This window comes from Barbatula barbatula (genome assembly GCF_947034865.1).
Source record: "Barbatula barbatula genome assembly, chromosome: 12".
NCBI lineage: Eukaryota > Metazoa > Chordata > Actinopteri > Cypriniformes > Nemacheilidae > Barbatula > Barbatula barbatula.
In genome coordinates, this window is record NC_136775.1 from 8,886,031 (window position 1) to 8,901,891 (window position 15,861).

General features: G+C 37.1%; 1 protein-coding gene across 2 annotated transcripts; it reads left to right on the forward strand.

The window, feature by feature from the left end:
- The first annotated feature begins 607 nt into the window (after nt 1-607).
- Nucleotides 608-13,919, forward strand: dgat1b (diacylglycerol O-acyltransferase 1b). Of its 2 annotated transcripts, none has more exons than XM_079470486.1 (17): nt 608-1,132; nt 1,933-2,020; nt 2,885-2,925; nt 3,622-3,707; nt 4,242-4,294; nt 5,109-5,214; nt 6,863-6,991; nt 8,094-8,159; nt 8,292-8,395; nt 8,777-8,815; nt 8,905-8,946; nt 9,039-9,083; nt 9,252-9,364; nt 10,873-10,938; nt 11,130-11,217; nt 12,220-12,282; nt 13,002-13,919. In XM_079470486.1, the coding sequence occupies exons 1-17, from the start codon at nt 936-938 to the stop codon at nt 13,158-13,160; spliced, it is 1,485 nt and encodes a 494-aa protein (XP_079326612.1). In that variant the 5' UTR covers nt 608-935; the 3' UTR covers nt 13,161-13,919. The 2 variants fall into 2 exon arrangements, 1 of the variants encoding a protein (XP_079326612.1); XR_013787414.1 differs by having other exon boundaries at nt 649-1,132; nt 11,130-11,516; nt 13,002-13,918.
- Nucleotides 13,920-15,861: the final 1,942 nt, after the last annotated feature.

Consider the following 15,861-nt stretch of genomic DNA (forward strand, 5'->3'; position numbering starts at 1 on the left):
AAGGCGTGTCACTTTACCTCAGTCTCTCGATTCGACCGAAATATAATTATTTATTATTTATTTCAAAACCTCTTTCTCTTAAAATTGTCGATTCAGTGCCTACCGGCGAGTGAATGAGGGTGACATGTTTTTCCTCAAAGTGAATGTTTGTAGTCATATACTGCAGAACGTTTTCATGCAGGTTACTTTGATAAGAGGGAAGGTAAAATGTTATGCCTGGATGAGCACCGAACATCTTAGTAAAGCTCCTCGGAGGTTTTCTCCGGGCGTCAGATAACACTTGCCTGCACATTTTTGAGCTTATTTTCACGTGTGTTTTCAAACTTGCTGGTAAAAACATTATTTAAAATCGGTCATACTATATTTTGTGCCCTCCACCCGTTAACCCAATCTACTTTCATGTTTGTCCTAGAAAACTTTGGTGACCTTCAATTGTCAAGAAAAGGAACATAAAACAATACAGCTGAAAGGGTATAGTATAGTTTAGTTAGAATGATATTCCAATAAATGTACTATAAAGTGTACCCTTCAAAAACTGCGATTATAAACGTATTTGGATACTAAGGGACACCATGCTTGTAATACACAAGCTTTATGGCACCTTTGAGTTACACTCCTATGCAATACACCACTGACTCCTATTGGTTTGCTTACAGGAGTCGTTTTGCATGGCAAAATGAAATCGCGGAACTAGATCCGGAGGAAAGTCGTAAACCTGACCGAGACACGCGCTACTACCAACGTGCTGAAGTCCACGCAAATCTATTTGACTCAAGCAGCATTATTGCACATCTTGCGTCAGCCGAAGATCTTGCCAAACTACAGGTTTACGCAAAAAGCTTGTTTTTCCGGTCGCAGAGCCCAATGAAACTCCCGAGTGGACTTGCCTCCTTTAATGCGTTTGGTTGATCACTGGGGGTAAGTTCGCTTGAATCATGAATGACAGGGATGATTTCAGGCCCCTGACGCGTAGTCGAAGGCGCGCGACTATCACAAACGCAAAGACTGAAACTTTGAAGCTCGGAAACGGCGCGACATCAGAAGTCAAAAGTCCCTCCGGGAAGCAAGAGGCGCGAAACTTGCAGCTGAAAGTAGACAACAAACGAAAATGCGATCGATACGATCAAATGAGGTGAGATACAGCCCGCGTGCAAAGCGTTGTTCAGTGTATGTAGTTGTTTCGTTGTCGTATGGTCAATGGCAAAGGTTGGTGAGTGGTCAGTGGTGCGCAAATTACGTCACCAGTACACGGAGCGCATGCGTGCTGTGCGTATGTGGCACACAACAGGATTGATCGTCTCATGCTAAAAAAACATAATTTTGTATTCAAATAAACGCAGAACGTTTGTTATACTTTGTATAGCCTTGTGTAATAAAAACTGTTGTATTGTATTGCTTTTTCGTGCTATAAAGTACATTTTGGATGTAAGTACTGTACATTTCACAAAATGGCCACGGCCTTTATTTTAATCAATAAGGGGAATTTTATCCTAAATACTTTTTGACAGTTACTGAGAAACTATTGATTTGTTGTTGATTACGAACACTGAAAACAAAATGATAGCAGGTGTTTTCTTCGACATGTGATCATTTTAAGGAAGCTTAGCTATGGAATTTTGCATATTAAATCAATTTACCTTAAAAAAACATCAACTTTACGCAACGAACTCTTGGATCGGAGAGTTTTGCATTGCTTTTGACAAGTTGAGGGGAAAGTACATTGCTGTTGTTGTTGTTTTACGATCTTCGGAAGATTGGCCTTTGACCCTGGAGGCCTTTTTCCTTCTTGTGGTTATTGTGTCTTTCGGTTTTATGTACCAACGATGAAGAACAATAACTTAACACTGTAAATACAGTCAATCAATATGCCCAGAATCAGAACATTTAGGTCACTTCCACGCTGTTTTTATTTTATATTTTTTTCTTCCTCAGTTGTCACAAAATGCAAGAGTCGATGCTCAGTTCTGCAAGCAGCTTCACAAACTACAGAGGCATTCTGAACTGGTGTGTGGTAATGCTGGTAAGTTTGAAACAGTCACATACACACTTAGGTTGAGTAAGGGAGGGACGTGTGTTGACTTGCCTACTCATTCTTCTATAGTTCTGGTAACTTTGTCACAGTAATGAGTGATTCAGAGGTGCCGGCGACGATTAGACCTGATAATCTTTATTGCTTCTCACATCACCCATTTACAGAGATTAAAGGAGGTTAGATGTTATCTCCTATTGACTTGAAACCCGTTTTCAATTTGAAGGCACGCTGAGCCTTTAATGAATCATTTGCCTTAAAGCAGAAAACCTAGACTAGTAACACAAATCAGTTGCAGTGACACATTTTAAGCAGTGTTGGATGGTGCGTGACAATCATATGGTATGTGAAGAATCGTTGATTTGTGTGTCTGTTTATGGAGACACACTTAATGCCAAGCGACACCTAAAAATAAACAGCCTGAAACAGCTTGTCTGTCTAAACACTAAGTGAACATGGAGCACAGCCAGCCAAGTCCTCATCTTGAAAACTGCGAAGAACGCGTTCACGCTTTTCAGCTTACTGTTAACGTGAGCTATGAGACGAGTCTATTTTGCCATCACTGTATTTTTCTGCCTTACCCGACTTGTGTCATATTCCAGTGCTACTGTGGCATTTGCATTTTCTCTCATCCCATATCTTGGAATATGTGTGTCTGTCTGCTGTATGGATTTATGGACATGAATTTCAATCTCTGCAAAGTGTGAACAGACGGTGAAGAAAGATCTTTGTGTAGATGGTGTTTTTTATTTCGCTCGTTCCAACATGTTTAGTCAGTCATAGTGATGTATTCCTGGTGGTGGTTTTCATTTATTTTCTTTATGCATGTGTGCGTCTGCTTTGTTTGTACTGTAGGTTTTGAGCAATGCACGCCTGTTCTTGGAAAACCTTCTCAGGTATGAAAAGTACTCATACAGTTCACTTATATCACCAATATAAAGTATGTCAACACATGAGATTGGGTGAAATTAAAACTTGAAATCTGTCTAGGACATTTGAGCGCGTCATATAAGGTCACTAAAGTAACATTAAGAATTATTAAAAATCTATTTTACAAAAGCGCGAAAACGTGTTTTCTTAACTAAATGTATTTCTCTCTAGACAATTAAACAGGGTCTCTGAGAATATTTTAGATATGAGAAGCATTTGACCTTTGTCTGTAATCTTCGTGTTTAAGTGCTGTACGACACCACAGAAACATGCAGTTCTGCATCGTGTGTGTTTTGAGAGTCAAACGGAAGATGTTGAGTCTATAGGACCTATTTGATAAGTGTGCAAGTCTTTCTCTCCCTGCGTGGAGTGATATTCTGGATCCCATGCTGAGGGGACCATATGCTGCCATCATGTTGCCTACTGCTGCATGGAGACAGCATGTATACAGCTGCCTGCTGAAACTGCCTCCCAGTACAGCATCACAAATAATTCACAGTTCAGAGTCAGGCTTACCGGGGGACATATATTTGGAATTAAAAGCTCTTTCTGTTAGATGTGTTTAACTCACATATTTCGTTAAAAGTAACCGTTTATAAATGTGTTGATCTAAAGGGCTAAAAACTGTTCGATTTAATTTACGTCCACTGATTTTGTCGTAGGTATGGCATTTTAGTGGACCCCATTCAAGTTGTGTCGTTGTTCCTCAAGGACCCTTATAGCTGGCCTGCAGCGTGCCTGGTAATTGGTATGTATCTTATAATGAAATAATTTTATAATAATATTTCTTTTGGTCTGTTTTTGTATAAAGTAAAACTACAATTTACCCCAAAATGAACGGAAAATGTGTCTGAGATCTATTCTGTAACTTTCCACCTTTATGAATGATACACGCTTCAATCCCTATTGTTTGTTATTATTGTATTGCAGTGCTGTACAGTATTCAGAATAGATTCCGGGTTGCGTTCTTGAGCAAGAAAGTGTTGGATTTGGAATGTTATGCATAAGTAATAATATCATGAATTTCATTTATGGGCTAACTGTTCCTTTAAAAGCAGAGTAACTGAGAAAACTCCCACAAATCTATATTATTTTGACCATTTAATTTCCAGATTATCAAAACAATTCTTCTGGAATTGTATGAAATGTGCACTGGATTCAGATTGCTGTATATTTGCTATTAAATAATTCCGAAGATTGTTACAAGACACAAGCCAACATTGGTGAAATATGCTTTCATTCCAAAAACATTTATTTGACAGTTCAATATTTTTTCTTGCAGTGTCAAATGTGTTCATACTTGTGGCATTGTACACCGAGAGGAAACTGGCTATGGTGAGTTCAAAAGCTATTCACATAATCTTGATTTCATCCGTTTTTCATAATGGATGAAGTCATTGTCATAAAAATGTATAGATTCACTGTGGTCACTAAACACAGTATAATTTAGGGTTGGGTACGATTCTATTATGGGTTGCCAGTTCTGAAGAGCTCAATTTAGAAGTTGAATTTTATTCATTGCATTTTATAAAGCTTTGGGAGAGCTTGTAAATGTGAATTGAGTATCAGCACATTTACAGAACTGGCTGAAGGAAAACTGAGTGAACTTATAAACAGTTTAGGCATTTTGCTGATGTTGCGTGAGAGCTATGTAGAAACTTATGGGTATCTTAGTTCTAGCCCTTCAAAGTATATATTTTCTACAAAAATTCCACCACATGCGAACTATTTGCCAAGTTCAAATTGTTTAAAATGTTGCAAAAATTGTTTTTGAACATCTGATACTGTAAAGTTTGACTCTTTTTTTTTTTCTTTGCCAGTCTTATGATTTTCCATTGTGATTGTTGATTTGTCTAATCATTTTATTTGATTTTGACCTGCGTTTTGTGATTGTTGTTAGAGACAAGTAAAGACTGACAATGTAAACGTGCATATTTCTAAAAGTGAATGTTGTCAATATTTTGGAGTATGCTAGTAAATGTTTATGAGTACATATAAGATATAGGTTGGACTCAAAGCTCAGCTTTAAGTTCTTAGCTAGGTTATGTTGTATGAAATGTTGTGTTTTCTTGATTTTGTCATGCATATTTGGTTGTGTTTAATTGTATTGTTTTAATTGTGGTTGGATTATGACTTTTTTTGTTTCCAGGGCTCGATCAGTGAGAAGCTCGGCCTGATGATTTACATATTCAACTTAACTGTCATCTTGTGTTTCCCTATGATGGTCATTTTGAAGCTGCCATCCATCACACCAAGTGAGACTTTGAAAAACAGACACATCGTTTATTTTCTATGACTCCCATTTGGTCTAAACAATCATCAACACAAAAGGGAAGCTTTGTTTGTTTTTGTATTGTAATATGCCTTGTGACCAGGTGATCCAGCTTTGGCCACAAACAATATTAGGCAATACAGGCTGAACTACTGTAATCCTTTATACCAACAATCAGAACGTATGGGCTCAGCTGGCATGTCCCTGGCGTTTTCACTTACAAATAACATTCTGACCTTTTAAAGTTGTGTGCACTATTGTGTATCATATCTTTGGATCAGAGCTGTGACCTAGTAGTTAACTGTGCGGGAGGTTCAGGCTTGATTCCAATATACTTGTCAGGGCATTAAAATGCCTGAAATGTTGACATTTTAACATTACTAGCCAAAAAAATGTATCCCCTCGGCCGAGTTACATGTTGGTTACATGTAACAACATCTAAAACAATTTGTTTTACCCTGATGCCATTTCACTGGTAACCTGTCTGCCAATGAATAAATCCTCTCAAATGATGATAATGATTTTTTTATTCATGCTTAAAAAAAGGTTTGTGCATGTCCCGTTTCCCATCATCAAATTGTATTATTTATACAGTAATACATCGGCATTATATCAACCTTCAGCCACCCTTTACTAGTTACATTGACATGCCCCCAACACCTTAAAGGGATAGTTCACCCAAGAAAAAAATATTTTTTCTTTAATCATTGACATCCCCCACTGACTTCCATTGAATGAACACAAAACCACTAAAACATTTTCCAAAGCTTCTTATTTTGTGTTTCCTTTTATTTATGAATAATTATGGATTTTATTTATGGGAACTATCCCTTTATGGTGGGTTTGTGAATACCTGAGATGTTGTTTTGTGTATAAATATATATATAAGTTTGTTTTCCATTAACAAAAAAGTGGCTTTTCTTACAGCCCTCATTCAGTGACGGTATAATGGCGCGTTATATTTCTTTGATGTCCAATATCATAAGCAGTCCTCTATATCATCAAGTGTGTTATTCATTTCACAACCTGTGCGATATTCAGATTTCTTATCACAATCATAAGAACCTCCCGAGGGTTTCTTTAGTGGGGAATGTATTGCCTCATTTGCTTCCGTCCATACCACGACTTTCACCGGCTCTTCCGCCCGCCCTCATCTGTTTGCTCGACGGGAGGTGAAAACGTGCCTCCATCTGTCAACCTGGTGCCGCATGCTGTGCTGCTGTGCCAGACAGCCAGGTCAGCTCAGGGGCCACGGGGGCCTCTGCTGGTCTTGCAAACCCAGTTCGAGTCCATCTCTCTGGGGCATAGACTTACTCTAGAGCCCCTGCATGGACCATTTCCACCAAGCATATGGCTGCTATTGATAAAGCAGTGGTGGAGGGAGTATGCGAGTGCGAGCCAGGTCTGTGCACGCTACATTGGGGATGGGCTATGAGTTTGGACGCGCTGGGTCACATGGCAAGCTGTGCTGGATATATTTGAAAGCTTGTGTTAAAAGTGTCTTGTTAACAGTGAGACTGGGAGTTATTGTGAATCTGTGTATCTCTCCTGGAGTTTACATTTAGAGTTGCGGTAATGTTTATACAACAGAATTTTTTGTCATGTTGTGCTTTTGTGTCCTCTGTGTGCAGTCGGTGGGGCATTTTCTTTAGGAATCTACACCATCCTGTTCTTAAAGTTGTACTCGTACAAAGACGTTAACAGGTGGTGCAGAGAGAGAATGCAAGTGAAGGCTCGCAGTCTCTCAAGATCTCTGTCATGTGAGTAAAACCATAAACCTCTCTTCATGAGTCGGGCATCACCTGCTGTCTATTCCAGAGATGTTATTTGCTCGTTCAGTAGGCAAAGTTAATAGAGTAATTCCAGCATCGTGGATGTGACATTTTCAGGGAAAACTGAAAATATAAAAAAAAGTGTATTTATTAGCATTACATTGAACCACCATTGTTTGTATTTTCCTAAACCCCCGTTGTTAGAGTCTAGACATCATAAAAATATCAGCGTTCGCTAGGGTTGTTAAACGATTAATCCAGAATAAAAGTTTCTTTACACATAATATTTGTCTGTGTACTGTGCATATTAATTTTTATTTTTATATTTAAGAAAAAATTATAAACATTTATATATAATTTAAATTATCGGTAAATCTAAATAAATAAATGTAAATATTTCCTAAATGTGTATACATGTATGTGTTTATAAATACAAAATGAACATGCACAGTAAACTGCTCTGGGTTAAAATACTGTACAGTGCTGTCTTTCTGTCGTGATCATTCACTTACTGCTGTTAGCTAAACATTGTTGATGTAGGTACAGTAGATAGATACAGTATTTATGAATGTGTAAATTATAGGAACAAAATCATATTGTTTGAATCAGACTGCTTTCTGAATGCTTTCTGTCTTGAGACCTGTTAGACTTGTGACTAATAAGACATTTTTTCTAGGTTTTTATTGTGTGTTGAATAAAAAATAAACCAGAACATTTTGAAGGTGAATTAATCTTTAACTTGTGTAAAGTAGGCTTTGTACATTATTTTCCTGGGAAAAAATTGAACTTACGGTTAACTTGTTTTCTGCAGTGAATGTTTTCATAAAAAAGCAGTTGTCCACTTTTTGCCTTTTGTTTCAGTCTTAAGGAATGTTATATTAATATCTAGATACTGTATATAGGCCATCACATCGGTTATTGGCTTCCAATGTTAAAGAATCATCTGTAATCTTTATTGGCCAAAACTTACATATCGGTGCATCCCTAAAATGAATAAATGTTAACATAAAATTATTTAAACAAAAATCTAAAACTGAAGTTTAATTCCTGGCATCTTTCTGCATTTCTTGACCATTCCTTTGTTCTCTAGGTCCATCAACGCCATCAATGCCCAGCAATATGCACGTGTCCTACCCGGGAAACCTTTCTCTCAGAGGTAAAACACAAATGTAATTAATCATAATTGTCATGTACAAAATGATCATAGTTTTGAATGTGAATAAAGACAATCATTTAAAAACAGATAAAAAATTTTTGGTTTATGTGCATATAATTTATTGTTTTGCAGATATTTATTATTTTGTTTTCGCTCCAACCCTGTGCTATGAGCTCAATTTCCCACGTTGTGAATCCATACGGATGGGATTTTTGCTAAGGAGGCTTTTTGAGATGGTAGGCTATTGGTTTAGACATATTTCCTGTCAGCGTTGTTGTTTGCCACCAAGCGTTTTTTATGATTACACTGTAAAAAAATACAATATTCAGTTTAATACATATTGACAGCTCAGTTTTCAGTGTATTGGAGCTTGTTAGTTGTAAAAACGTCGATTCTGCAAATGAACATAGATAATGGGCATTAGTTTAATCGGTCATGACTCATGACACAAATATAGGCTAAATTTTAATGTATAAAGGTGCTCCTTGATATAGCATTTCCTCCAGTCACAACTGTTAAACAATTCCCCTTTTAATTCACACACGCAAAACAGCACAGTTCAAATTTCACTTTATATTTAGTAAGAAATTTAAACCTCTCTCACTTGTCTGTTGCAGTTGCTTCTCACTCAGTTATTGGTTGGGTTAACACAGCAGGTGAGTGACTTGGAAAAATGTCCAAACCTGTAATTTTCATGTCTGTGATTTATAGTTCACATCTAAATGTTCTTTCCCTTTTATGTAAGTGGATGGTGCCAATCATTCAAAGTTCAATGAAGCCTTTGCAGGTGTGTTGTTGGGATTTAACCACTGTTTCTCTGTGCTGTAGTGGGCAAGCACAATATCTTATTCTTCAAAACCATTGTTTTTCATCTTGTAGGAAATGAACTACACTAAAATGACCGAACGTCTGCTTAGACTGGCTGTGAGTATGTAGGGCCTCCACAAACTAAAAACAAGAACAATTGATTTGTTCAAAATCTCTTCGGCATTTGGTTGCAGATTTGTGCTTAGACCTGTGTTGTTTTGACAGACGATATGAAGCACGAAACAAAAGATGGAACAAACATATAGTATCTATTTGTTATTCTAGGTGCCCAACCATCTTCTCTGGTTGATTTTTTTCTACTCATTTTTCCATTCTTCAATGAACTTCGTGGCTGAACTTTTGAGGTTTGGAGATCGTGAATTCTACAGGGACTGGTGGTGAGTGACTTCACAGTTTGTAAGATGAGACCTTTTTGGAAAGGCTTTATGTGAGCAGTCAGGGGGGTCTGCCGAGGTGCTGAATGTATTTGTCACTGGACTGATGGCTGGTGTCTTTCAAAGCAGTAAATCCGGTTAACAGTGTGCCATTAATAACCCTTCTACCTGCATTTCCTATCATTTTCTTAAATCTGAAGTAATAATTCACAAAAACACTCTAAAAACTGTTCAACAGAACACATTCTATCTAAATACATCTCGGTTTAGTTAAGGACAACACATTTTGGGTCACTTTTAACTCGGCCTTGTGTTGTCCCTTTTGTTTATTGAACACAAAATCAATACAAAATTATTCATGATCATATAAAAAAATACAACTGTAACTGTTCAAATCAAATGTTTTTATTAGGGATGCATCGATATGTTCATTTTTGGCCGATAACGTTAACCGGTAATTATTTATCATTGGAAGCCGATAACGGATTTATGGCCGATATACAGTATCTAAATATTAATATAAAATTCCCTAAGACTGAAACAAAGGGCAAAAAGTGGACAACTGCTTTTATTTAAAAACATTGTCTGCAGAAAACAAGGTAACCATTAGTTCTCTTAAAATCATGTACCAAGCCTACTTTAGTTAACGGTTCTTTTACCTTTAAACTTTTCTGGATTCTTTTTTATTTAATAAACAAATTATAGATGTTCGTCCAGAGCAACCCAGAAGAAAAATATTTATAGTCACATGTCTAACAGGTCTCAAAACAGACAGCATTCAGACAACACTTTGATTCAAACAATATGCTTTCAATTCCTATGAATAACACATTTATAAATACTTTATCTGCATACTGTACCTACATCAACAATGTTTGCTAATAGCAGTAGGTGGATGATCACGACAGAAAGATACTGTACTTTTCTGTACTGTACTTTAACTGTGAGCAGCGTGCAGCTGAAGAAGTTTATAATATATCGGCTTAAATTGTATTATCCAATTATCATGCATCCTTAGTTTTGACTGTAAATGCACAAAATAGGTTCACAAATAAAAATTCAGCGGGGGTATCTGTACATGTGTACAATGAAGATCATCTCTCTTATGCTATTTTATATTATAAATATAAATGAAGAGTTTATTTGCAACTGAAAGTTAGTTTACGGTTTGCTAGTTAGCTGTATTATTTTAGTTATTATATTATAACTTAATCAAAACCACCCATCTGCAGATTGATTGATATTACTTCGAATAGGACACATGTACAGTTTATTTGTAAACTACCCAATATTCACATGAATCTATTATTTATAAAAAATATATATTTATATGATTTATGAACCTTAAGACAGCCTGTGACTTTTGCATACTGTTTGTGTGGGCTCAAAATTTCATCCTTAATTTTGGGGAAGTGACAAACTAATCGATGAGTCTTTTTTCACGCAAGATTCAGCACAAATATACACAGCGGCACACTTAGCGAATATGACTCACTGTTTGTTTTTTTCAGGAACTCTGAGACGATAACATACTTCTGGCAGAACTGGAATATTCCTGTGCACAAATGGTGTCTCCGGTGAGTGAACGGAGGTTTTGAAAGAGACTGCAGACAGCTTTAGGGTGGCAAGATGAAATACGACACAGTAAAACTCGCAGAGACTATAATGAAGAGAGACTATAATGCGGTCTGTCTGCAAGAAATATATGGTTATATACAGTTCATACTGACTGAGTTTATATGCTTCTCTCTCGCTCCTGTTCGTGAAGACACTTTTACAAGCCTTTGCTGAGAAGAGGCGCTGGCAAGTTACTGGGCCAATCAGCTGTGTTTTTCGCTTCGGCTTTCTTCCACGAGGTGAGATGTGCATCGATCACACGCTGTTTGAAATATTCTGCCGGGTCACGCCAAATGAACGTTAACAGCCCCGACTGTTGACTAACAACCTGTGTGAATATCATTTCCGATGTTGAACCAGAATACAGTTACCTAATCTGTTTTCATGCAGAATGTTTGGGCTAACAATTAATTTATAAAGTAAAGCAACTAAAAAACATGAACATGATGTTCTCAACTTCTGAGAGGTCTCCTGACTCTGAAGCAGATGCCTGGCGTTTGGCTGGTACAGCAGCTGCTGTTCTTCAGATGAGATGAAGGTCAGTGCAGAGGGATGTGTAGGTTGAGGATGAGGAAGAACAGGCTCCTATCAGGCTGCTGTTCTCTGATAAGCTGTGAGCTGAGCCGGGGAGGGGTGAGGAGGGAGAGCAATGAGGGAGGAAGATGTGTCCAATCTGCGGGAGCAGGCAGATAGTATTCTTAACGGTCTTATTAAAAAACATTGACCTTCACAGGACGTCTCAGAACTAGACTCGGATCCCAGTCATGACTCAGAAACTTCAGGTGGTGAGTCGGCCATAAATATCTGAGGGTTTCTTCTTAACAATATCTCAAAGTTGAACGCTGAATTTTTAAAAAGGGTTTATTTATTTAGAGGTGGTATGCTTGAGGGCGTGATGTATGTAGCCCTGATCCAGCAAGGGGTAACGGGGAGACCAATGTTCTAAGACTAGAGGTCAAGCACCCTGTTAAAGGGCACAACAGCAGGGGTTGATCCTTCAGTAATAAATTAACATTTTTATGGGGATGATTCTGCGTTTCCCGGCTTGGATGACTCACTCGGTGAAACTCGGGTTAGGATGTCCAAAATGAGTCGAGAGACGGTTCTGTGTTATGTCTACTTTTTGATTTTCAAAATGCACAGGTTTAAAGTAAGTGAAACTTGAACAGAAACTTGGCAAAACCAAGATCAGGAAGGAAAAGGGATTTGTGTGTTTAATGTGAGATTATGTCTCTTTGCAGTACCTGGTCAGTGTTCCTCTCAGGATGTTCAGACTTTGGGCGTTCATGGGTATGATGGCGCAGGTACTGTATAACATTTTGAAAAGCATTTATATTTGTGTCATTGACGGGTTACAGAAGCAATGGTGTGTAAAGTATGTTGATTACAATTGTTTGTGCATAATACTGTGTAGTTAGTATACGGTCGCTGATCAAATTAAGAGACCATTCCACATTTTCATTTAAGTCTACATGTACCATTTCAGTCCAGTGTCATTTGAACAAAATCAAGGAGTTACAAAGTCATCCAATAATAATGTGAAAGACTAACAGCATGACAAGACGCATGAAATCTGTGATAAAATCAAGGTTATCACATAGAAAATAATTGTTGAACTTTTCCAAAACACAAGTACAAATATTACTGTTGGCTTGCTTAAAAGTGAATATGAACTTTTCTCTGCAGTATTAGAGGTCTGAACAAATACACTGCATCTTTTCTGTTATTTTGACTGTTTCTCCAGTTTTCATTTGCTGCAAATAAATGCATAAATAAAAACAATATTTGGTCTTAAAATTGAAATTTAGGATTAAAGTTTGGGAGAAATATTGTTAGTAGAAACAAAAATGATACTTTTACCAAAACTCATACCTATAAATAGTACAAATATTTTAATAACTAAATTTTTTCAGCAGCTGTATAATTTATTTACAAACTGTTCACATTTGATAAAAACCACAACACTGTACATTTCTGAATCTATTTTTACAGTTTGCTTAACTTTAAACTTCAATACTTTTAGATCCCACTGGCGTGGTTTGTGGGCAGGTTTCTCAGAGGCAACTATGGAAACGCCGTTGTGTGGCTTTCGCTCATTATTGGCCAGCCTATTGCCGTTCTGATGTACGTACACGACTACTATGTCACCCACAACAGCCCAGCAGATGCTGAAGCTCTGTAATCACACTGTAAAAGCTGGAGGTTTGCTTGAATGATCGCCTATAGGCTCAGCGGAGCTGCTAAACTTCTATATATTGCTGTACGACTTCTACAGTACATATTGCAGAGGTACACACATATACAAATGAAGAGTACTGACAGCCAGGTTTACATAAAATATTTAGATAAACTCTAAGCATTAGGGTTTGTAACGCTTTCGCAAAGAAGTACAACAAAACAAACAGCCGGTCTATGAAAATGTACAATGAGTTGTTGAACAATGAGCTTTAGAAGGTGTGTTTACAGACATTTGATGTTAAGAAATTTTTTAAATTGAACTACTTTATTTCCTGAGGGTTTAGTGTTTTTTAGAATCTGCATACAGTAGCTACTGTTAAAATATTGTGAAATGTTTTATACTGGAAATAGGTTGAATGGTGTTGTGCACAATTAATTGATCATTTTTACAATTTGATGTCGGTTTATAAATCTATGTAATGCTGATATGCTAGGGCAGTGTGTGCAGACTGAAATATATTTTTTTGTTAATGAGAATATATTTTCAAGTAATATGTGGGAAACGCGTTGATGTATGAAAGGGAAATGTCTGTGAAATGCAAAATGTTGCGTCCTTAAATTGTCTATGTGTATTTGTTTTGTGTGTCTAATTTTAATGTGTTTAACTATGGCTATCTTGTCTATAGCAAACCACACCGTGAGACTCCACTCATGTGCGCCTCCTTGTGGCGGTTCTTGTAAATAAACAGCCCGTAAACAATGTAACTGTAGCACTATTATTTGTTTTCGTGGAGACATTTATCAACTGTAATTGTATTCAGCAGAGAGAACCGGATGCATTGTAATGTTGCGGTGTGTTTTTCCTCACAGATCAGGCCTTTCGAGGGCAATTTGTCCTCACATGATGAGGATGCCAGATCTGTATAATCAGTGCGAGTTTGTGATAAATGGCTTCAGAGATAAGACTTATAATAGCCATAGGTCATATTGTATGAACAGCCTATTGTGCGCTGCAGTGGCACAGATGCACTTCAAGAGCCCGTGTTATCTAATAGGCAGATAGTGCTTTACCGTGCTTCAATCTGTTTAGTATACATTGCCATACGCACAAAAAAGTGCAGTGACCCGAGAATGATTACAGCGTGGAAAATCGATGCTCTGTAGTATGTCATGGTTTATTTAGTTAAACAAATAATAGCAAGTTTTAAAGCATGGACATTTTGGGCTGAGGTTTACTAGGAAGCTATTGAAAATACCATAAAATGTAGAAATATACTATATGTTGACCAACCTATATTACGGAGAGCTGTAGCGGATGCTCTAGTTGGATGGTTCATTTCCATTTTTCTGACAGTGTTTAGTCATAGTTTTGGTAAGATGAGCGGGTCATTTGCAGGGAACTGACAGAAGTGTCAATTTTGTTGCTATAACCAGAATGAAGTGAAACAGAGACGTGGGACATTTATGTATTATCCAACGGGGAAGATGCCATTTTTCCACTCTAAACTATGTCTGAGGTTCAACTCTGTTATAAAGTTTCAGCAGATAATTGCCATGTATTGAAGCTGTTCACGCCTGCTTTTAAAAGTTAGGGTGGCGATGGGCAAAGCAGTGGCTTAAACCTATACAGCACACGTTTTCAGACACCCAGAATGCATCTATGCTTTTACATTTGCACAGCTGAGATTATCATGAGTTATTATTTAATAAGAATTTATGATGTAATAATACTTTCCATAATCAGTGTTTTTGCATTGGCTTACAGTTAAAAAAACGTAATATCTTGATTCGATAAATGTACTTGAGACGCAAAAGATATTAAAAGCTGTATTATACAGCTTTTAATATAAAACATAGAGTCTAAATATTGTTCCAAACTGAAAAAATACGCCTAATTCAAGATATATTTCCTATAAACAAGTGTCAATACTTTATGTAATTTTGCTCCTCAGATGAATGTATTTTAATTTAAGGATGTTTAGAAAATGATCTCTATTGCTTGTTTTTTGGCCTTTTATTTTCTTGGTCACCATTTCTGACTGTTCAACGCTTTTAGTTGCATTGATATACACAGATAACATACGCTGTACATTCTCATAGTCACATATGTGAGGGGCCTACATGAAAATAATAATTTCTTTCTCTGCTCTATATCATTGTGACATCCTGTTTAATGTCGGGTCCCAGGATTAAGCGTGCTGTCCTAGACTTGATCAACCCTTCCACCTTACAACAGTCTATCTTTCATAAAAAAGCACTTAATAAGTGCTCTTTTGTTTTGGAAATTCTTTGCTGTCAGAGGTAAACCGAATTGTTATTTTGTAGAGACAGAACTGTGTGCAATAGGAAGTCGACACAGAGGTAACAGCATTTTAAAGTCAATGGAGATTTTTCTTCACTCTGTAAATTAGAATTACATTTGTAAAACTAAATCTTGATAGGGACACGATTCAAAAAGGGTTGCTGTAGCTGAACAGTTCCTCTGATGCTACCTGGTCTCAGAATCAAACAGTAATACAAAACAAATATGATTATCAATAGTCTGTCTGTTAAATGGTTCATGTTCTCCTAATATAACAACACAGCGTTGAGACAAATGGAAACACACAATACCAGTGATTTAAACTCAGTCTCAGGTCACATTTGACAACTCACATTCTTTATATCTTTAGTTGAAGACATTTCGGAAACATGGGGACGAGGCT

Excerpts from the sequence above, each read along its gene's own strand:
- dgat1b (XM_079470486.1), top strand. The coding sequence starts at position 936 with ATGAATGACAGGGATGATTTCAGGCCCCTGACGCGTAGTCGAAGGCGC. Across the intron at positions 3,708-4,241 it reads TGCAGCGTGCCTGGTAATTG|TGTCAAATGTGTTCATACTT; the intron begins GTATGTATCTTA and ends TTTTTCTTGCAG. Across the intron at positions 11,218-12,219 it reads CTTCGGCTTTCTTCCACGAG|TACCTGGTCAGTGTTCCTCT; the intron begins GTGAGATGTGCA and ends GTCTCTTTGCAG.